Source organism: Pyrgilauda ruficollis, unplaced genomic scaffold, assembly GCF_017590135.1.
Source record: "Pyrgilauda ruficollis isolate IOZ18807 unplaced genomic scaffold, ASM1759013v1 scaffold15, whole genome shotgun sequence".
Lineage (NCBI taxonomy): Eukaryota > Metazoa > Chordata > Aves > Passeriformes > Passeridae > Pyrgilauda > Pyrgilauda ruficollis.
The window spans coordinates 7,372,759-7,396,404 of NW_024513654.1; the positions used below are offsets into that span (position 1 = coordinate 7,372,759).

The following is a 23,646-nucleotide window of genomic DNA, read 5'->3' on the forward strand; positions in this document are numbered from 1 at the left end:
TGTGGCTTGTGTAACTTTAGAAAACTGTGTCCTACTTAAAAAGAAGAGATTAGTGCTGCAGACTCTTTACAGAAGAGTAATAAGGATGTTCCAATTACAGAAAACACCAAATTTCTTTGAATTACTGACTTTTTCACTTGGAAAAAAACAAAATTTGGAAGTTAATTATAATTGTCTATAAAATAAATGACAAAGAGAGGGTGAATATGAAGAGTCCACAGTCTCTCTGAATATAAAGAGCTGAGTTTTATGAAATGCAGCTTGAAGAAGCCATGTTCAAAGCAAACAAGAGGAGACAGCTCTTCATGTAAAAAGTATCAGATCTCTTCGGCAAGGATATTCCCCTGGCAAAGAGTGCTCCAGATGCAAAGATTTACATGTGTCAAGGACAGAACAGACAATTTTAGAAGAGAGAGCTGCTGAAGTTTACTAAGTAGGCTAAATAAGTAATGTACAGCAAGTTTACAATAATTTTAAAACATTATCTTGGGGGAATGGGAGCACAGGGAGATTATGGTTTTTCAATGTTTATTGTCATTTTGGGGGAAACTTGTTATATACACAACAACCAGGCATCCAAAGTGTACATAACCAGCTGTCAACTTTTCCTAGTATAGCACAGAAGAATGATGTCCACTTGCATCCAAATTACCTTCCATTCACTAAACGATGGAGACACTCAATTCCCATAGTTAATTATACCTTCTCCTCAGAAAAGATTAATGGTATCTGAATGAGGTCTAATGACAGCATGAACAATTCAGTATATTATTTTTTAAGCATTAATAATTGATACTATTATAGAGTTGTAACCTCAACAAAATCGTGGTTTTGGTAAATCACTGGAGGAAACAATTTAAATATAAAAGGGCTTTAAAATAAACAATTGAGTAAGTATTTTTCGATCAAGGAAGATGGAAACGGTGCCTGCAGGTAGGAGGAGAAGCCGGATCTCTGCCGGCTGTCACCGCGAGCCTCCGGGCTCCGGGATGTCGCGGCCAGCAGGGACCCCTGGCGGAGAGCGGCGAGCAGAGCCAGAATTCCAGCGGCACATCCAGACAGAGATACCTGGCACCGACTGCAATAAAATGAACGCAAGAAAACGGCCGCATACTCAGTTAAGAATGCAAAAATCTTAGCCAGATCAGTGATGGAAGAACGTCACAGACATCCCTCTTCCAGCCTCAGTGCTCCGTCAGACCTGAACGACAGGAAAGGTGAGAGGGAGAGCAGAAACACCACTGTGCCACAAGGTCACAGAAAGCCTCGGGCTGGAAGGAGCCTTAAGGATCATCTAGCTCCAACCCCTCTGCCATGGGCAAGGGCTGACCACGTTATCTATCAATCGGGACAAAAATGGAATCTGTAGCTGCAACAATGCAAAACAATAGAATAGTACTGGCCTCTATCAAAACATCATTTAAAAAGCAAATTCTTTTGTATGGCTATTGCTTTGTAAAAACAAGGTAAATGTAAGACTTATGAATATCATTTATAGATTTCCCTACTTGAATACATACACCATTATTTCAGTAAAAATACCTATTCTCTTCAGAAACATTACATTCGCTAAATACGTGCTTTCTGTGCAACAAAGAGCACTACAGCTGCAGAACAAAGATAATGAAAAATATGGTTTGTTATGTTTTATGCAAATATGATTTTTCTCCATTCATTTAAAATTGAGTTTCTTTCTTATCTTCCTAATGTGTCAGTCAATCCACTGGGGGGCAGGGGGGTGGAATGCTTTAAAAACAGCAAACAACTTTATAAACCTGAACTGGAAGTCAATTACATTATCCTATAAGGTAGGAAAAAACTCTATAGGTTTAAAAAAGCGATTTATTCCCACCACACAAAAGAAGTAATCTAATTTCTATATATTAAGGAGCTTCATGAAAAGCCAAAGTAACAATCTGTTGCAGTAGTTTAAGTCATACGATCAATTTCCACCTAAATGACTAAACATCATCTACTGTCTTCAAACCAAATCTTTTCCTTTGGGAGCACAGAAGAAAAAAACAGAAGTGTTGATGTGTTGAATATAAATTTCACAGTGCTCTTCACGCAATCTAATCAAAACAATTTTAAAAGTATTTGTTGATTATTCTGGTTTTGTTTGTCTGGTCATTTGAATTGAGAATTATTATATTATTATAATTTTTCAACCACCACAACTCAGTGGTTGAAACCATTCCTACAGTCAGACCAGTTGTGCTAGAATGGCTCAGTAATTCTTCCTAGGCATTCTACAGTAGGTTTACCCACGTACCCCTACACTGCCCCGGCACAGCTCTGCAATATCCATCCTGGATGTAAGTATTTCTCCTTCCTGCAAACAGCCTTACTGAAAAATGAGACTCACTGGCAGGCAGAGAGATCCTGGTGAGGTGTCCAGCTAAAGCAGCAGGGCAGCAAGCTGTGCTCCTCGGGAATGACACAGAAATCCTAACGCACACGAGCTGATGCAGCTCTTGAAACGCCCCCGGGGTGCTGGGTGCTGTTCCTCAGCCCTGTTTGTCTCCTCAGGAAGAGTGGATCACCCAAGGGTGACCTGGCCATGGATGTCCAGGCTCAATCTGAGCAGGGAAGCCAGAAGAGCTGAAGGGCCTGCCATGAATGGGTACAGCTCCAGCTTTAACTGCTCAGCTCCAGATCCCACACTCAAGATAACAAGGCTGGCACAGAAGATAAGGCCAGATGTCACAGCATTGTCTGCTAGAAGCAGGGAAAGCTCTCCTAGTCTTCCACAACTGAGAACAAGTAGAGTCTCAGGTAGACATCGCACAAGATTTGTCATCTTAAACAAAACCAGGTTTTGCTCCTCAGGCTCTAAAAGAAGCAGGGACTTCCAGACCAGCTGTAGCTGACAATACCCATTGAACTAGAGATTCTGAGACTCCATCCTAATGGCAGCAAGGTACCAAGCTCCAGTATCTCTGCTAACAACTTCTAGAAAACTTCACAGCTCTAAGACAAAAACCTCCTCCCAATTCCCAAATGATGTATTGATGACCAGTTTATCCTAATTTTTCTTCTACCAGTGCTGCTATCACTGTACTTAAAGACCTGGCCTGTCTATACACCCCACAAATGTTTATAAACAGCAACACTCTTCCCTCCCAGCCTTAATTGTTTAAACAAACCATGCTCTGTTAGTGTCTTCCATAGCCCTGTCCATCCTAATGGTTCTCCCTCTGAGACTGTTTCTATTTGCATTCATAAAACTGTAGTAACAAAACATGAAGCATACTACTAATGCTGTCATATATTCAACTGGAACTTCTATGAGTGATCATCCTACCAGTGCACTTGGCACTTTGGAGTTTGCAGAGCACATAAAGTAATAATGTTAATTAGTTCATGTTCTAATTGAGATAGACAAGCAAGCTTTCTCCCATGTCACATTCTACATTTCAATCCAAGACTATAAAACAAATTCTTAATGCTCTTAGTCTCTAAATGTATTAATTTACTATTTATGCTGAAGTAATTAAGTTCTACACATTATTTGCAGACTTTTTTGCAGGATATTCTGGTTCTCCTTCATATTTAAAGTATCTTCCACCTCTGTATTACCTGATTTCATTAGCAGCCTTATAGGCAGATTACAAAAATTATGTAACATTATCAGTCCCAAGATCAGCCTCAAGGAGCACTGATACCTTTCCAGATGTGTTCAGCACACCCACTCACATTTCATGATGACGCAGCTGAGTTCCCCTTACTGTTTCTTTGTGTATGCACTCTTCATTTTCAGTAATTTCCTGTCATCAAACACTGAGGTTCAGATAAAATATACTGCATTTTCATGTCAATTTTTCTTTCAGACTATCTTTGTATGAACTACACTGATAAATTCAGATTTCAACTGTTTTGTTATTAATCACAATATATGTTTCATTATTTCTTGCCTCAAGTTATGGTCTAGAAATCTATACAGTGCTGAAATGAAGCTAACAGGTTTTGAGCTGCATTAATCACTTTCTTCCTAATCTTAAATGAAGGTGCTGCAGATAATAAAGTAAATTTTTGTTTCTTACCTTATCAGGGAGATCAGCACTATCTACTCATTGTATTCAGGACAAAGTATTGCTTGGGATCATTATTCTAATCAAGTTCTATTTTAATACATTTAAGTGTATGCCTTTTAAACAAATATTTGGGTCATAGATTTATTCGAAATGGATTACATTTTTCATTAAAACTCACAAATGGCAGGGGACTCCCTTCCTAAATATCATCCTAATTAGACACAGAGAGCATTACCAACCCCATTAATGCAGTCATTTAGTGAAAAAAAATCAAATAAATTCTGCTAAATTTGCTTCCACTAATTGTCAAATGACACCATAAAGGTATTTAAAACTGGAGCTAGCTCTTCATTTACCTGTGATGTTCTTTCTCTTGCAATAAGGATGCTTGACTTTTCTCACACAATTTTCAGACATTAAATTTCTAATTACAATAGCTGTATTTTGTTTACAAACTGCACAGTCTTCCAAGGACTCCTATCAAATCGTTAAATTCCGCCTGAAGATAAATCTGAAGAATATTTCCAGTACATATTAAATAACCATCCATTACAAGACAATTCCTTCCTACCAATTCTATAGATGTAAACTTTTCTTAGACAACTCTCATTTCTATGATCAACATTTAAAAATCTACAAACATGGAGCACAGAAATAAGGGGACAGAATTGGGGGACAAAAATGTTCCTTGGATATCTATCTTTATATGCATATTCAGTATAAATGCACAAATATTTAAGAGGACATTTCCCAGACTGCAGTCTGTAAAACTGTAAAACTGCAGTTTCTCCTTTCTGAATTTATACTTGAACGGGAGACAAGTAAATTTTACTTTTACAAAAGTAAAATTGAGACAAAGTGGGCATTATCACAGGGCAGAAGAGTTATAAGAAACCTGCTTCTATTTTCTTTTTCCTTCCAAAGACAGATCTGTCCCAAGCAGATGTTACATCACAGGTCCTCATCTCTGAAGGCACAGACTTGTGTGCTTTCTGTTCAAGAACATCCAGGCCCAACGGGCCAAGGTCTCAGATTTCCAGTCTCCAGGCATTTGGCACAAGCTCTTCCCAGTGCTGCATTTCACCTGCTGCTGCCTGAGCCCCCATGTCAAACCTTCCCCACCAGTTTCAGTAACCCAGCACCACAAAAGCACAGCTTTGCTAAATCTCAGTGTTGGGGAATAAGGCAGGCCAAACAAGAGAGTCTGACATCAAAGTCTTCTGCTGAAAAATGGGAACAAACCCAAATCCAGTGAGTCCTTTCAGGATAACCTGAGTTGGACAGACTTTGACAGAGTTATTCTGCTCACACTCAAGATGCTGTTAGAATAAATGCCATAGTACCAAGCAAGCAACACACTGATTTACACTGCAGTAGTCATAGCTCCTTTTATACTTACATTGTTTACTCTTCTCTTTACAGAAAGACTAATTTTTCTCTAGAGAGATGTTATAAAATTCAAGTTGCCTGAATTGCTAATGGACTTATTTCGAAGTTAATTAGTTTAATTTCAGAATCTGGTCTTCTGTTACATCTTTATCTGCTAGGAGCAGCTCTGTAGGGAGAACCAACTAACTGTACGTGTTCCAGAAATTTTATTGGTGTTTTAACTTTGGATTAGGGCTGAATGCCTGTTTGGGGCTGGTGTGCACTATGTGCAACCCTAGACCCCATTTTTGGTGTAGCTCCTTATAAAAGGAATGTACTTCCTGTTTCCAAACCACCTCACAATGCAATCCAGAACACAATAAACGAGAAGGACCAGCTTTGCTTTGAAGGTACTACTCATCCTCTTAAAGACTAATTTAAACACAACCTGTAAATCCTCTCTGACAGATTCCCCTTTTGCTTGCAGTGCTGAGTATCAAAGCATCAATAAAGTTTCTCTCAATTTCAGGAACCTTCAAATCTTTTTTTTTTCCGTGCTACACCCAGGAGTCAGCAATGTTTTCAGCAATTTCAAAGACAGTCCACTTAATCCTCTTTAAAATGTGGAACTGTTTGCTATCCTTCCAGTCATCCTGATTTTTTTTTTCACCTGTCACAGAAGTTTTTAACTGTTTGGAAATCTCTCTGCTCCTTTACAGCTTAAAACAATCCAAGACATGGTGTTCCTGGTATCAAAGAGAATCTTCTGGCTGTGAAAACATATTCAGCGGAAGCATCTTTCTATAAAATTCTTAAATAGGTCAAATTGTGCAAGAGCTACCACTTTGGTCTCAGCTAAAGAGAGATTTCTCTTTTACATGTACCTAGCAAAGAAAGAGAGAGCAAGTCAGTAGTTTTAAGGCTTTTATTTTTCCCCGCCCTGAATTACATCCACAGCCTTTTAGCAGCAGGCATCAACAGATTCTGTTAGATAATATCTAAATAATATGTTAGGCTGAACTTCCATCCCAAAGAATACCCTAAAGTGTTCTCTTTTCGCAGAATCCTTGTTTTAAATGTGCAATGTTCTTCAGAGCTGCTCCTTCAACAACACCCACAAGATGTCACCATTGTAAAAGAAACTCCATGCAATAAAATAGGAAATTCTGGGATTTCTATTCTAAATCGGGGATTCTAGTTATTATACATTCAAATCAATGCACTTCAATGATTTTTTTTTTAAGACAGGCACTGAAGTTACTCAAAATAAGATAAAAAGAAAATAGTAATAAAAAATGAAACATGAAATTCTCTCCTAAAGCATACAAATCAAGACCCTTCAGCTTTGATTTTAATTACCAAACCCAAGAAAAACTTGTCAGACAGCAAGAGAAAAATTTATGATTCCATCATTGCAAATAATCTGCACAGAAGATAGTATCAGTACAGAAAGCACAGAATACACAGGTATAAATAAATCAAGAAATAAAGCAGACAAGAAAGTCATGTCCCAGAGCTTAAGGAAAGTTTGGTATTTAGTAAGGAAAAATAATTATATATCCAAGCCAGTTCATCTGAGACAGAATTTTTTTTAAAAAATTAATTGAAATCCATGTAGATTCAGTGAAAGTCCAAGGAATGATGAAGCAAATTTTCTTTATATGATCTGCAGGAAAGAGTGGGAAGCTAGTATGTACAGAAATGCCAGGTGAAAGGAAGGCACTAGCAGCAGTAGTCAGATTTCTAATTTTATTTTATGCTTAAAACTTCTAATTAAGTTCATAGCACTGTATCTGAAGGTATAGCCTAAAAAGCATTTCCAGAGATTTGTGACATTTCCCCATTTTGTACTCAGCAATTTGACATTGCAAGGAATCCATGCAAAACTAAAAGGGTGAGTCTTGCTGCAAATTCTATTCACAACTTCTGGAGAGAGATTAAGCTTTCAGGATCTTTTTGTGCTCTATGGTCCTGGAAGGTTTTAAACGACTCAGTAATAAGTCTACACTATTTCCATTCAACGACTATTGCTAAACCACTTCCCTTCTGTGGGTGCACAGACTGCCTTTGAATGATCAACTCATTAATTATTAAGAAGGGAAATGTATTAGATCTCATCATGCCTGTGGAGTAATAGGTGTGACAGCTAATAGGAGTTAAAAAGTCATTTCCTTTGACATGTCAAAATAAACAGCAATAAAACAGAGCAAAGGCAGGAAGCCATGGGAAGAGGGCAGATCAGCTAAGTAATCTGGAGGGATTTTAATATTTCTGTTAAGAGAATGGCAATTTCTAAGCATAGCAAGCTAAGCCAATTGAGACTTGTAACAGAAGTGGCAAACAATAAAAACAAAAATCCACAAGCATCTAGCATAATTATAGTAAGTGAATTAAACATTTAGGATCCTAAATAATTTATCTGTAATGAGAAACAATGATATATGGTACGGGAGGAAAACTGCACCACATGCTTACAGTACATCCATTAGCCCAAGACAGTCTTGCACCATTGTAACAAAGCAGTTCACCTTTCTTTTTCATTGAGAGGCTGCTACAAATTATACCCAACAAAAAGCAGACAGTGGCTACTTTACTTCAGGAAACACTAAAAATATGATGCAATGATGTGACATTAAAAGGAGAGCAGGGAGAAAATCAAATTACCTAGACACTGAACTAAGCAAAGCTTACCTTGCCAGCTGTCATTGCAGACACAGAGCTTCTCTCCTGTCAGGTCACAGTAGCCATGATCTGGACTCCCACAGTTGGCTTTGCAATAGGGAATGTCACAGGCCTCTCCCTTCCAGTACTTGTCACACTCACAGTACACCCGGCTCGGTACAGACACACTGGTTGTGCACTTGCCATGTTCTGAGCAGTTATTAGGGCAAGAGTTAATTCTGAAAAAAAATAAATATGTAAGATATCTGACAGTACTCCAGCAGTATTTGTCAGATAAAGTATGCTTTACCATGAAAAATTTCTATTTACTGATAAAACACAAGCTTAATGATGATTTTAAGGTTAAGTGAGCTCAAAAGGTGTTGATCCAATCTTACATACAAAGTCTTTGATGCACTCAGGATCACAAACACCTTGCACTGCAACAAATATTGACATTAAGCAGAAGGACAGGCCCTGCTTGGACAGATCACCCCCTACTTTTGTCCTATATTCCAGTATAAGCACTCAGTCCCTTCAAATGCTTGTTATTTCTAGAAACAACCACACTGGAAGTAATTGAGCTTAAACTCTCCACTCAGGCAACAGTTTAAGGGTTTTTCTGAGTAGCTTTGGTCCATACTATAAACAGTGTGCCTAACATCTGGGAAGAATAAAGAGGGAAGAAAAAGGAAAAAATACAAGATGGCTAATAAGAAACTACTTACAGGTAGCACTTCATGCTTTGAATCCTTAATAAAAGAGTCACCTTAAGTCTGCAGTCCAAGATGCAAAAACAGGAGAGCCTAGGCTGAAAGAAGTCTGTGACTATTCTGGGAGTTAGCATTTCCGTGATACACCCTACCAAACACTGACATCACAGGCAACTGGAGTGCAAAATTAAGCAAAGTGGTTCCAGAAAGGCAAGCAACCCCTTGAAAGGAGGGAAGATGGAGTACATGGAATATGTGGGTCCAAGAGTTTCCATGAACTCAGGCAGTATGGGCCTGATGAAATCCAAACAGGATTTGAAACTCTTTTCGATGACTCACAGCAAACTCTGAATAAAGTGTTACTACAATCCTCTCATGATAATACAGACCACTCCCTGCAGATGTGAGATGGATACTGTTCACAGTCTTCCTTACTGAATGAAGCTCTAACTGACTGAAGAAAGAGCCGTTAAAAGTTAGCAGAGAATTGTTCAAGGTTGGCCTTTGAAAAGATGTAGTTGTGGTAGGACACTGAGGAGACACATTTTTGTCTTCTGGAGACTCACTTCTCAAAGGACTGATTCTGTTTCACTGCTAAAATAGAAAATGCCACATCTGACCATCATTCCAAATCTCCTGAGGGTTTTACCTGGTAAGACACATGGCATTAAAACCATTGATGGCATTAACAGCTGTATGCTACAGCTGTGAGGAACTTCTCCCCCAACCTCGCAGGGAGTGTTCTGCAGGAAGGTGAATAGTAAAGTTTTTCCATCAGGAGATATTAGTTGGAAAGCAGACCATTTCTCACTTCTGGTTCATTAAGGATTCAAACAAAATGAGAAAAACTGGATCAGCAGAATTGGAAGAAAGTTGCCTGACTCCAAGGAACAGAAAATTTACTCAGACTGTTCTGAAGTAATACAGTTTGCTACTGAAATGGCACTTTGGTCACAGATTTTGTGTTTCTATCTTCCCCAGTATTAAGGAATACAAGTGGTCCATCAAGATGAAGTCAAAAAATAAGGAAGCAGAGTGCAATAGACCAGTGACAGAAGCAAAGTTAATGCAGCCATAAAAAGTGATTGTAGGTACTTCTTTATCATAAAAATGTAACTGTTGGCTCACTAAAAAAAATGTTTTAACAGTATCCATTGCAATAAAAGACACAGAAAAACAGAGTGCATAGAGTTTCATGAGTTGTATATGTAATGGAATTAAAAACCAGCTACAAAAAAAGCTACCAAAAAAAAAAATTAGGTAATGATATGCAGCATGCACCACATTACCAAGTAATGAAAGAATGCACATACACTCATTTCTTAAGAATGCCAAGTCTAATTGCCATTTGCTCCCAAGACAAATAAAAAAGTGTAATAAAAGCTTCAGGGATAACTGAAAAATGTAACTAATTACAATAGAAAATCTGCCAGGTGATTGCATTTTACTGATGTCAACTGACAAAAATTAAAAATACCCAGTGTTCTAGGCTGCTATTTCCAATGCAATATATATAGTGAGGTTTCCAAAACTTTGAATAGCTATTTATTATCTAGCCAAAGGTGGGCAATGTGCTTCCAATTACAGCAATAATCTTCCCACAGACAACGTACCAAGTATTGTGCCAAGAGCAAAGCTATGGTCAGAAACACAAATAGGAATTTTAAACTAATAAAGAATAAGACAAAAATATTGCATGTACTTCAACATAAGAAATGAAATGCTGGCCACCACATCCCAATAACTGCTATTTCAGAATCTGAAGGGATTGAGAGAAAGGAACAGGCATATCTTCAATCATGGAAGAAACAGGTCCAACTGGACCAAGCAATTCCCTCTTGAACCAGGGCAAGCAATATAAAGAGATGTTGCATTGTCTCACATGCACATCCCAAATGAGACAGAAGTTGTAAACAACTGGGACATATAAAAAGGTAAAAGCTCTGGTGTGCTGGATGTATCTTTGGAGCTGCTGACACAGAAAAGGAGGCTGGACAAAAGCAATCATGGTCATATCAGATTAGACTTTGCCATCACAGAAACTAAAAGACACACAGTGCAGGTAAGATCTACAAAGGCAGAGCGTAGACTGAGATGGAAAATAGGAGGGGAAATACCCAAGAGGAAAAGAAATGGAATAAATTTTTTGTGGCTGGCACAAAAATCCAAGTGGAACTGCTTGGAAGGTTTCAAAAGCCACAGTATATTCAGCAAGAAAAATCAAGCAACAGATTATTCCAGTTCAAGAGAAGGGAATTTATATGACAGCAGATATAATCTCCCTTCTAGTCCATATGACAACTATATGTGTTGGATAAACACTGGAGGGGATACATTCTAGTTCCATATGGCACAGGAGAAACATGCTCTGGCAATGGCCATGTGACTTCACTCAAAAAAACCATACTCTGTCTGTAGGAGTTTTTTTTTTTCCCTAACTCATTCGTTAAGAACTTATTACAAGCCCAGCCTGTAATAATTTTAGACTATTAAACACTTGTTTTAGACACTTAGCATTGAGTATGACACTTATGCTATTGAAAAAAAAACAAAGGTAATTACTTAGGACAAAAATACTTACGAATAGAAAATGTTAAACCCTGTGAGGTTATAAGCAGCATCACTAAAGAAGTGTAGCAATGCATAGCCAGATGTAGTAACCACTTCAGGAACAGTTTCATTTCCACGCACTTCAGGGACTATTAGACCACTGGAAAAGGAGAAAAATGTTTTTAAGCAAACTTTGGCAGATTTAGAATTACAAAAAAAAAAAAAAAAAAAAAAAAAAAAAAGGAAAGAGGGAGTTTGGTATTCTGCTGGTTAACTATATAAACAAGATGACTCATAAATATAAATTTAAATGTTTTTTTAATAACAGGTATACAAGGTATAAAACATTTGTCCATGTATCTGCAAGGTAAGTCAGGGGTTTCCAGGAAAGTGCCTGTGTATAAGCATTAACATTCCATTCAATACCAGCAGTAAGTATCCACACAATGGATTTCTGCTGTGATTATATAACCTAAACAATAATGTTTTGGAGTGCATTCTAATACAACTTTACATACATGTTCCCATAATATTAAGATAAGAAAGCAATCTAGTTAACATATTAAAGTCTCTAATCCTACCTTTTTCCCCAATATCTGAAAATGTCCATACATGACTACGTGGACAGAAAGATTAGTAAATACACTCACCTAAATACAGCTATTAAAGGTGCATATATTGAATCTCCATCATATACATACATATGGTCCCAGCTACATTCTGTGGCAAAGTGATTAAATCTTAATCTTAGTATTGCATTTGGGCTGAAAAAAAAGAACATTGATGTAACACATTCAAAGAATTACAGAGACCATAAGATCAAGAACTCACAGTAGAATTGATCATGCCAACATAACTCCATTAAAACATTTTGAGTAGTAATTAAATATTTCAAAGTATTAAATAACAAAAGCCCGGGCAAGCAAATATTACCCTTTATCTTAGAAAATTTTAAAATAACATATTCAGTTCACAGCTAATGATCCCTAAAGTTAATAAGGGGCATAAATTCACCAGATTTATCAGTGTTCAGAACCACAAATTTAGAGCAACTAAAATATCTCAACACATTAAATTTACTTTACAATGTCAATACTATGAACTTTAAAGAATCTTTCAAGATAAAATCACCTACACATCCTCTTCCCAGTATTACACTAATTATTGAAAATAAAAATCTTAAAACACAAATCCAAAACTGCAACCAACATTAGTGCAAGTGTCTGCTTCCTCCCCTCTGCCAACAAGTGGGAAATATCACCAGACTTTGGCCGAGGTTCAAATCAATCTGTAAACTTTTTGAAAGGGCAATTTTCACATATCACAGAATTACCAGGCATATATATACATATATATATATGTATGTATTATTGCCTTGTAGTTCTCCTTGCTACTGACAGGCTTGAGTGCAATTTGTCGGTTTGGGAAACGTGGGTTTTGTGACAGATCCTTTAGAGAGAGCTCTTTGTTCATTTGTTAAGACATAGTATTATACACATATATGACTTCTTTGTGTGCTGACATTTGGACATTTTGTTGCTTTACTCCTCCCCAGACTGTGCAGCACATTGATTCCTCCATCTTCCCACTCTGCCATCCCCTGAGAGCAGGAGGAATGGAGTGGGGAACAGCTTCAAAGCACAGTTTGCCTGTGGTGCTGAGGTGTGTTTCCACTTTAGTGCAGTGCAGTGCAAGTATTCCTGAGCAAAAAGAGAAGCCTAGCTAGGTCAGACACATATTCAGCTATAGCTTGGTCTTCCAGATAATAAAGATTCCATTTAAATGATTTTGCAAACACTCATAACTTCGCTGCTGCTTTATTTAAATTACTGTCTGCAAATAAGCAGACCAAAGTCAGATCAGACACATCATTTCTGAACTGCAGCAGCAAAGCAGATAGCCAAGATAACTGAGATTATGACAACATGGAAATACAGAAGGAGGTAATTTTATTCTACAATTGTGAACTACAGTGAGCAAAATCCCAACCCATATCCTGGGGGGGTGAAATCCTCCTGAAATGTAACCAATTTGTGCCATTAACACTTAGCCATACTAATTTATGTGTCTCATTATTTCTTCGGGCATGTCTGTTTCTGTGCTGCATAAACTGAAAAATTAGCAACAGGCAAGAGGAACCTAAACTGTAGGCACAAAACCATTTCAAAACTAAGTACATGAGGAACGGTAAAATTCAAAGAAAATACTTTATAGAAGCACTAACTTTTAAGGAACACATAACTGAATAAGCATTCTGTACATGAGGCCATTGCTGATTTATCACTGATGTGAGTTAAATAAGATAAGCCATGTAATGAGTTAAATAAAGGGATTCTGTAACTACTTTTGGAACTTATGTAAAGGTACTCAAATATGCAACAAGTTTATCACAGGGTTTTGAGGGCCTGAAGCACCAGCCAAATATCAATGTCAGCCTAATTTTTGCCAGCAATTTGAATGGAAATGGATCTTGGCCAACTCTAAGCAGTCCTGAAAATCCTAATACCTTTTTCTTAAAATTCTGTATAATATCTAAACAAAACCTAAGCAAAGTACCAAATCACCAAACTGTTCTTATTATACCCTCATGCAGTCTCTATGTCAGGAGTTCTTTTGATCCCTACAACACATAGTAGCAAACTGTTTAGAAAATGTAGGCTATGAAAATAGATACTTACTATCCTTCAATTAACCATGTGCATTTAGTTTTATATTTGTAATTTATAGGTCCATCTGTTAAATATCCAGAAGGTTCTGTTAACCTACAAGAGGAAAAACAGGGCTGTAATAAACCAGAGAAAACAGAACATGAATCATCGACATGTCAATAGAATCTTTCTTGATGAAAAGGAAATTGGGATGGGGAAAACAGTCGAGTCTCTCTTCATATTTCTCATCACACTATTTGTGTTCATAAAAACTTGAATTCTGATTGTTCTAATATCATTGATTTTTTTTTTTCTTTCCTCCAGGCATTCACTTGTATTTTTTCTAGTTCAATAGCAAATAATTGAAATTATCCTTTACCTGCAAAGGAACCAAGTCAATCTAAGGGGGGTTTGTTTAAGAGCATTTTGGTTTGCTTTGCTTATTTGTTTTGCCACTGCATTACAACTTACTTCTGAAATTAGACAACACCAGCCATACGAAAACTCTCCTAGATCAAGACAAATTAAGATATAAATTTGAATAAGCACATCTGTCAGCCTGCTGCTCTGTTATTCCTTCTCAGTACCCTGTCTCTGCACAGTGCTCCCCAGTGATTATCCAGAAGGAGTAAATCCCTGCAGATTCTCCACACAGCATCACACCACCTTCTATGACTTGCAGCTCAGGGACACTTTCAGTCCACAGCTGTGCCTCTGGGTTCATGCTTTATACCACTCAAAATGTAATGATCTGTGTTTTATTTCCCTTCTTTCCCTCCTCTGCCCCTTTTCCAACCTGAGAATTCCTTGCTCACTGCCTTTAATAAATTTTTGTATTCTCCTAGAGCCTGCCGAGATGCAGCAGAGATCAGCATATTGTATTCAAGATGCAAGTGAACCATGAATCTGTACAGTAGCCCATTATTACAGTAGCAATATTATTTCCATTTTATTCTTTATTCCTGTTTAAGATTTTATTTGCTCTTCTAACAACTACCATTCTGACATTTGAAACAGAAATATCTGCTGTAACTTTTTTCTGAGTGATAATAGCTCAATATTCATCACATATAGAAATTCCTTTTATGTAGAAAGAGAACCTTTTTCATCCATTCATATATATTACTTTGTATTAATCTCTGCAGCGATAAAACAGCAGATGAAATTCAATAATCTATTAACATAAAAGCTTTCTGAAAGAGCCTGCTATCTTCAGCACATTGTATCTTCACTAACCCATTCTAATTTCTGCATCCTTTATGATTATGTTCAGGCCTTAACACACATCTCCAGTGGCCTACTCCACTAGGGAAACAGACCAGCCCACTCTTTAATAACAAATAACAACAAATATAAAAACATCCTCAGAAACACCCATTTTTCACTATATTGTAGAAAGAAAATCATTAAGTATCACTAAATAAGAAAAACTTTCATCTGCTTTGCATGCTCTTTTTTTTTTTTTTTAATTAAAGGCAATAATACATAATATTCCAATCAAAATAACTTCAGAGCTGTCATATGATTTATATACAGAAGTAAAGTCTTATTTAGCAATCCACAGAACATATTTTTTCTGGAAGAAGTGTGGAATATTACAAGTACTCATTTGCAGTCATGACCATTGCCTTCTTAGTAGTTGTATAGTGCAATGGAGGTGACTTAAAAGAGTTGTTTTTATTAGATCAGCCCTTTGGTACTAGTAAAGTACAAACAATTTCCCTTGTCTCCTAGGATGGTAATTTTTTGACAAGTAGTTTCTTTTGGAAGAGCAGATAGCCTCTCAAACAGCCATTTCATTTTGTTGGGAAAAAAAGTAAATAAATAAGAGCACAGCATTGCTTTGCAATAATGTTTGTAGAAAATGGTAAGATAAGGGCTTGTTCTATTTAAAATAAATACATAGCAAGACAGATGGAAATTACTATAAGTTTCTTGAGTCATACCAAGAATTCTTCTGTATTATTTTTCTTTCCAAGTGCTATCAAATACCAAATCCCACAACTCACAAAGATAAGCAGTACCACTTTCAGGTAACCCCTTGCCCAGCCAAGGGCAATATTCTCTTTCACATGAAGCCAGGATTCATCAGCAGTTTTCCTTTGTGGCCACCAGTGATTCTGTCAAATGACCACAATCCAGATGAGTCACCCTGACTATGTACTCATGAGTCACAAAGGTGCCTGCATTGCACCCCACTCCTCGCCCACCACTGAGAAAGCCTCAGTGATGAGAGGAACCCAGAACAATTTGTGTGGCCTGCCCAGGCACCACAGGTTTAGCACACCCAGACTCCAACCTCCTGAACAGAACACACAGGGGAGCAGTTGATGCTGTGTATTGTCATTTGAAATTGCACATCAGCTTTCATAATATTCTCAACAATATTTTTTCCTAGTTGGCAGGGTTGTAATCAAAGCCTATAAAGAATTAGAGGGTACATGCCAAGAGAACATTTCCCATCTCAATATACTGTAAAACAGATCTACCAAACAACAGGAAGATGTCAGGATGCTGCACGTTTAAAAGCATTCAGAAGCACCAGTGACAGATCAGTCACTCACCAAGGTAATCAGTCAGCAGTCAGCAATTCCATGGAGTATGTGACACTACAGGGTTTCACCTAGCAGACAGACACACCAGAAATGCAAGGGCTAAAGCCAACACAGGGCAACCAAAGGGATATCTACATTCACCTGGACTATTACCACTGCTATAAAATAATGGCAAATAAAGAATGTACGGTGGCAATTTTTACCACTGCAGAGACTTTAAACCAAGACTGGTGCATTTCAAGGAAAAAAGTACATTCTAGTTCAGTCAGAAATTATTGGTCCAAAGTGAAGGAGTAGTCAGATGAAATCTACGCCTGCAATACATAAGACGTCAGAGCAGGTTATTAAAATGGCCCTTCCTGCTGTAATATTTATAGAGCTGTGAAAAACGCAATCTTGTCATATCCTGCATCTTCCTGCAGAAAATAATACCACCAAATCTTTTAGAGAGGGGCACTAATTTAAACCAGAGAAGTCATTGGCTATTTTCTGTCACCAGCAGAACATGAAGATCCACAAAACTGCTGGTAGATGGAGAGAGGTCTGATTTATAATATCGGTGCTTTAGGTGAAACAAAGCATAAGCTACATTCAGAATATTACAAATATTCACTATTAAATAAAGAGTTATAAAAAAACCAATTTAAGTCTATATTACTTAGTGTCACATTTCTACTGATAATTTTAAGAAATGTTGGATTACTTTGCAACTCCTACTTCAGATCTATCTGAATATACAATATAGAGCATATTTTCCTTGATGGATCCATCTCAAGATCAGTACTGGTGTGTCAGTCAAGAGCTAGTCTCTCCATTGCTGAAAAATTTTGCTCCATCTCCTTTTCATCTTTTATGAAAATGTTTTATTAAAAAGAAATAAAAATCAATAACTGTGCTTCAAAGTTAAAAGATGAAGTTCTTCATAAATAGAAGTACTGGCAACCTTTCTAGTTGAGACCTTGTGCCTAACATTTACAGCAGGGAAAGAGACTGCACAGGTCTGAGATCAGCTGAATATATTAATAAAGAAGGGGAAAAAAATTCAGACCACCTGACAGTACAAGCCTGAATCAGTGAGAAAGAAATGCAGAAGTGATCAAGTGGCCATTTCTCATACCACAATATTGAATGACAGACTAAGAAGGTTTTCCAGTATTTTTTCAAAGGAATATCTGAAAAACAGGATCTTCTGAAAAAACCCACAAAGGCAGATTTTTCTTTTCCAGGCATAAAGCACTGACTAGCACCTAACAAAAATTCAAAGAATTTGCATTTGATTTTCCTGCATTTTTACATTTATTGTATAACTTGCTGCCGGTTATTTTTTTTTTCACATATGAAAAAAGGATATACTGAACATACTGTTGCTCTAATTTTTCTTCAATGACTTATCAAGAGGAATAAATATTCAATACGTTAAGGAAATATTTGCATATGCCAATCACACTCCTCTACTTGTTACATACTGCTTTACAGTAATAGAAGAAGTTATATTTAGAAACACAAAGGACACTCACAACAACTTCTCACATGCCAAGTAATACAGGCCTGCTCTTAGAGAGGCTTCAGTTTATTCATTGACAAAGTAGCATTTTCTGTTGCAAAGTGAAAATCCTAGAGATGAATTCAGTTCATCCTGAGTCCATCTTTCTACAGCATTTTAAACAAAACCATGCTCCAAAACAATCCAAAAATCCCAGAAAAGTAAAATCAAGATTACAACACATAAACAATTTTCCCTATGAGGAGATCTCTTGTATTTCAAGACAAAACTCAATTAGCTGGGATATAAACTCTGATTGGTGCAAAACATCAATTTAAGGTTTACTCTGGCAGGTGTTGTGTTTCTGAAAAGGGTTATTGTTCTATAGTGCATTTTTGCAATAGTCCCCAAAACAACAAAGGACTCTGCATAGGAGCAGATGTTGCTTTCAAAGTCCAAACTTATATGGCATCTTACTTATGCAATGTATTTTCACTTACATAAATGTAATCTGCTCCCTTGCTTAGGCTGCACAACATTATATAAACTCACAGAACACAGACCAGGACAGGTTGTTTAGAATAGGATATCTGAATATGTAACTCAGATGGAACCCACAAAGTGACTTGAAATGTGGGCACAGTTTTATAAAGATCTGGTAAAAAAATCAGATGCAGAAGATAAAATTAGTATTATAATGTTAAATGTAATATTTATTCTATTTTAAAATAAGATGTGAAAATACTGCATTAATTACTCAAGAATTTTGTTCTACCTCCTCACAAAGTGGTACTTGAATTTTTTTTACCAAAAACCCCATAAATTGCCATTTCAGTTACAACATGCCCTAAAACCTATCCCAACTATATTATTATATTTTTATAATTCAGATTATAATGAAATATTTTTCAGTTATTTGTCTAATCTGATTTTAATAATTTCAATGACAGAAGTCTACAATCTTCCTAGGCAATCTATTTTAGTAATGACTCATTATTAGAAAGTATTTCTAAATGTCTAATTCACCTTTTATTCTTACTTACACATATTTCCTGAACATAGACCTGGGAATCAAAAAATTCTTCCTCTTTCTGTTCATCTTTTACAATCATCTACCTTCAGCCATTTCTTCTCTGAATAAAGCAATTTAATCTAGCAATCCTCATGAATCATTTTCTAGACTTCCTTCTTCTAGAACTTTTCCATGTCATCTGCACCTCAAAATGGTACCTACTTCTCCAGCTGTAGTGTGACCAGCAGAGCGACCAGAGAATTATTTAAGAGACATAATGTGGCCAGTTCTCCTGAATGCAAGTAGTAGTAGAACAGCTTTTATGCTGACTTGTGTACAACCAGTAATTCCCCAAGACTGCCAACTTCCTCCACAGGAGGAACTAAATGGCATTACTCTAGTTCACCTTTCTGAGGTTCATCACACCAGCTCAAGTGTAGAAATTCAAATCCAATTCTGCCCGTATCAGGCTGTATTATATGGGATCAATGCAGTTCACATCAGCTGGAAATTGCTGCATGGAAAATTTCATTTATAATCACTTGCTCAGTAGGAAAGCCTAGTTTTCTTTCTCTGATATAAGCTTTTACTTAAAAGATAGTAACTTCTGGTCACACTGCATAGTGAGGAACCCTACTTAAACAGCAATGAACTCCACAACAAAAGAAAAAAAAATCTATTTGTGTATATTTGTGGTAAAGGTCTTCAAAAAAACTCCTGCATCTTTCATGACAGCCCTTTTTCTATTACTCAACTACATCATCAGCTTCTGAAAATTCATATTCATTATTCATTCACCTTATAAAGCATAGCATACCACTAGCATAAAGGCAGTACTAGCAAAAATTAAAACTCCTGTGCACCCATGGTCTCCATCATGACAGTTGCATTAATTTTGTATACTATAATGCAAGTCATTCAAGTAATTACAACACGGCACAATTTTTTGTGTTGGTTAAAACTAAGCAGTTGCCAGATACCAGCACTGTGAATTAGAAGCACTAAAGCAGTTTTCTTCCTCCTCATGGTTCTAAATATTAGGTCCAAAAAAAGTACTAATGAATAAAGAGCCTTCTACTTTTCCTTCACATAAAGAAATTTTCGCCTTTAGTTTCCCGTAATAGCAGGTCAGAATTATCCATTTCAAGTTTTTTTGACAATAACGATTCACAGAATTATAGATTAATACAAGTCCAAAAGATAAGGTGAATAACAGGCACAGTAATCTCTCCCACTGCACAAACGATTGGAGTATTTTAATTTAAAAGCTTGACAGAAAGGGAGAAAATAATTCTAATGAAAGTATATCTGCAGAGAATGGATCTTGAAAAAAGCCATCCTGACTTTTGCCTTCAGATTTTCTTTCAGATTACATGCATATATATTCCTTAAAATATATGAGCCATAACTATCTAAAAAAAAAAAACCAATCCAAATGCTGATTGCCTTGAATCCAAGCAAAGAAATACGCCACTACTAAGCACTGTGTCACCCCTAACCATTCACAAGTTAACAACAAAAAGTTTTTATGCTACTTAGTTTTACACAGATGGATTTACACATAATATTTATGAAAACTGCACTAAAGCAGTTTTCTTCCTCCTCATGGTTCTAAATATTAGGTCCAAAAAAAGTACTAATGAATAAAGAGCCTTCTACTTTCCCTTCACATAAAGAAATTTTCGCCTTTAGTTTCCCGTAATAGCAGGTCAGAATTATCCATTTCAAGTTTTTTTGACAATAACAATTCACAGAATTATAGATTAATACGAGTCCAAAAGATAAGGTGAATAACAGGCACAGTAATCTCTCCCACTGCACAAACAATTTGAGTATTTTAATTTAAAAGCTTGATAGAGAAAGGGAGAAAATAATTCTAATGAAAGTATATCTGCAGAGAATGGATCTTGAAAAAAGCCATCCTGACTTTTGCCTTCAGATTTTCTTTCAGATTACATGCATATATATTCCTTAAAATATATGAGCCATAACTATCTAAAAAAAAAAAACCAATCCAAATGCTGATTGCCTTGAATCCAAGCAAAGAAATACGCCACTACTAAGCACTGTGTCACCCCTAACCATTCACAAGTTAACAACAAAAAGTTTTTATGCTACTTAGTTTTACACAGATGGATTTACACATAATATTTATGAAAACTTCCTATAAAATTGAGTGGAGTTGAGTCAATCTACAGAGTTCAACAGCAAACTCCACGTTTTCTACAGAACCACTACACCAATTAACAGTTCAAATCTTGCCAATATTTTCCAGGTGGCAGTGGTCCTCCATCTCAACTTAGAGATCAGTGCCTTTTAAAAGATACTGCAAATAGCACCATATCCTCCACTGACCTGGAAAAAACTTAGTGAAAAGAAATGAAGTGAAAGAAATCTAGCTTCACGTCTCTTATCTGGAATAATACAGCCATTTCATATTTCCTATTTTAATATCATGGTTGGACAAAATCATATGAGACAAGCATATATTCTATTAGAAATGCTCAGGCTAGTTCATAGATGACATACAAAATTCTGCCTATAAATAGGCCTGGCACCATGCTTAAAATTAAAAATTGATAGAAAATCAAGTTGGCATTTAATACAAAAACAAAACATTATATAATATCCCATATCTCTATTTCATCTAAGTATGGCTGCAAATATACTCCAGATATAAAATCCCAAAGGTCAAAAAGCTGTATAAAAATAATTCCTGTTTTGAGTAAGCAGCAGACCACCTACCCAATCCACTGGCTGAACTTCCTGCACTCTATCTCCTGTCATGGTTACTCATTTTCTCAAAAAAAGAGCAAGGTTTGAAATATTCAAAGTTCTGACAATTCAGGCTAGATTCACATTAATCCCAAACATTTCTCATGCATGCAGATAGTTACTATTAGAAGAAAATAGGAATCAGAAAAGAATCTGCCAGGAAGCAAGGAGACACCCCATTGCTCTAACATTTTACTATGTTCGCTTCAGCCAAGAGTTATTTTTATGGCCAAATGTTGCCAAGAGAATGAAGAAATTAATTAAAAAAAAAAAAAAAAAAAAAAAAAAAAAAAAAAAAAAAAAAAGAAAAAAACACATTCCACCAGACTGAAGTGCTATTACTTACTTTTTCCTACCATATTAACAATGTTATTATTTCCTTCAGAGAAGTTCTGTACCTTCATAGATTGTGTTACTTTAAGATCACTTGGAGTAACACTCTATCCTTATGTTATTCCTCTTGTTGAAAACAAACAAATATAAGTTAGGTCCTTTAACAGCAAGAGATTTTTATTTTCTAGGCATTATTCTGTTAACATCTCTATACTCTGTCAGGGTACACTTCATCCCATCTTCCAGGTCACCACTTGTTGGACCCAATATTGACCCCAGGGAGATCCCACTTGTGACAGGAGCTCTTTACACACAACCAGGCAGACAGCTTCCTACCCACTGCACAGATCCCTTATCTAGACCCCAACAAATCCACTTCTGTACCAGCAGGGTGTGGGAACCCATATCCAAAGCCTTGGAGAAATTGAGGTAGACAATGTCTCAGCCCATATCAACAAGCAGGTTACTCTGTCGTAGAAAGCAATCAGGTGTGTCAAGCACATTCTCACCTTGGTGAATCTCTGCTGACTTTTCCCACTCATGTTCTTCATCTGACTTGTAACAGCCCCAGGAGAATTCATTTAATAATTTTCCCAAAAACAAAAGTAAGAGTGATGGGTCTATAATTTCCTGGACCCATCCTCTTTGTAGATGGAGTTGTCATGAGCTTTCTTCCAGTCTTCTGGAACATCCCCTAATTTCCACAACTTCTCAGATATAACAGAGCAGCCTCACAACATGAACCAGCTTTCTGATCAGCCTCAGGTGGATTTTGTCAGGGCCCAGTGATTTACAGGGGTCAAATTCCTGTAATAGTTCCCATACCAACTCCTTTGCTGATGGTGGGTCTGTGTTTGCATCAACTTGGATTTTTTTTTTTTTTTTCCCCAAGGCCTGGGGCTCAACAGTGGCAGCAAAGAGAAATGTGAACCAAGTGCTGAGAATCACTGTCTTTTCATATTGTTGGTGACTAACTCACCTCTGCTGTTTAATAACAGGCAATGTTGTGCTCTGTTTCTGCCTGCTTCCATACCTGAGGAACATTTTTCTTGTAGTTTTCAATGCCTCTGGTCAATTTCAATTTAAGCTGAGCTTCTGCTTTCCTGACTGCATCTCTACACAGCCTGGGAATGCCCTTGTAGTCCTCACCAGGTATTTCTCTGCTTTTCCATCTCTGGTACAGTTCTCATTTCAGCAGACTCAGAAGCTCACACTTAAGCCAAGGGGGTCTCTTGTTCCACCTACTTCCCTTACCTTTAAATAGAATTCAATCTAAGTAGTGTCTACATTAAAGTAAGATTGGCTACAGGTTTTGATCTAATCACAGGCTTAACATGAGGGAGGATAAAGTTATTTATGAATTTTTATCCATTTGTGTATAAACTTTAAACATATGTATGTATACATTTATATGAGCCATACATATATATGTACTTTATAAGACTTCTATAATTAATCAAACATGCTACAGTACTTTAAAATGTGGAGCAAAAAGCATATGGGCAAGGCAGGCT

The 23,646-nt window shown here is 36.8% G+C and overlaps 1 protein-coding gene across 4 annotated transcripts in view; it reads right to left on the minus strand.

Moving 5' to 3' along the window:
* The window catches only part of ATRNL1 (attractin like 1), a 433,970-nt gene that overhangs the window by 380,703 nt on the left and 29,621 nt on the right, over positions 1-23,646 (minus strand). For all 4 annotated transcript variants that reach the window (XM_041461314.1, XM_041461315.1, XM_041461313.1 and 1 more), the window contains exons 2-5: positions 14,005-14,088; positions 11,977-12,090; positions 11,358-11,486; positions 8,094-8,302 (exon numbers count right to left, since the gene is read on the minus strand). In XM_041461314.1, coding sequence (XP_041317248.1) covers positions 8,094-8,302; positions 11,358-11,486; positions 11,977-12,090; positions 14,005-14,088 — 536 coding nt within the window. The remainder of the gene's footprint in view (positions 1-8,093; positions 8,303-11,357; positions 11,487-11,976; positions 12,091-14,004; positions 14,089-23,646) is intronic.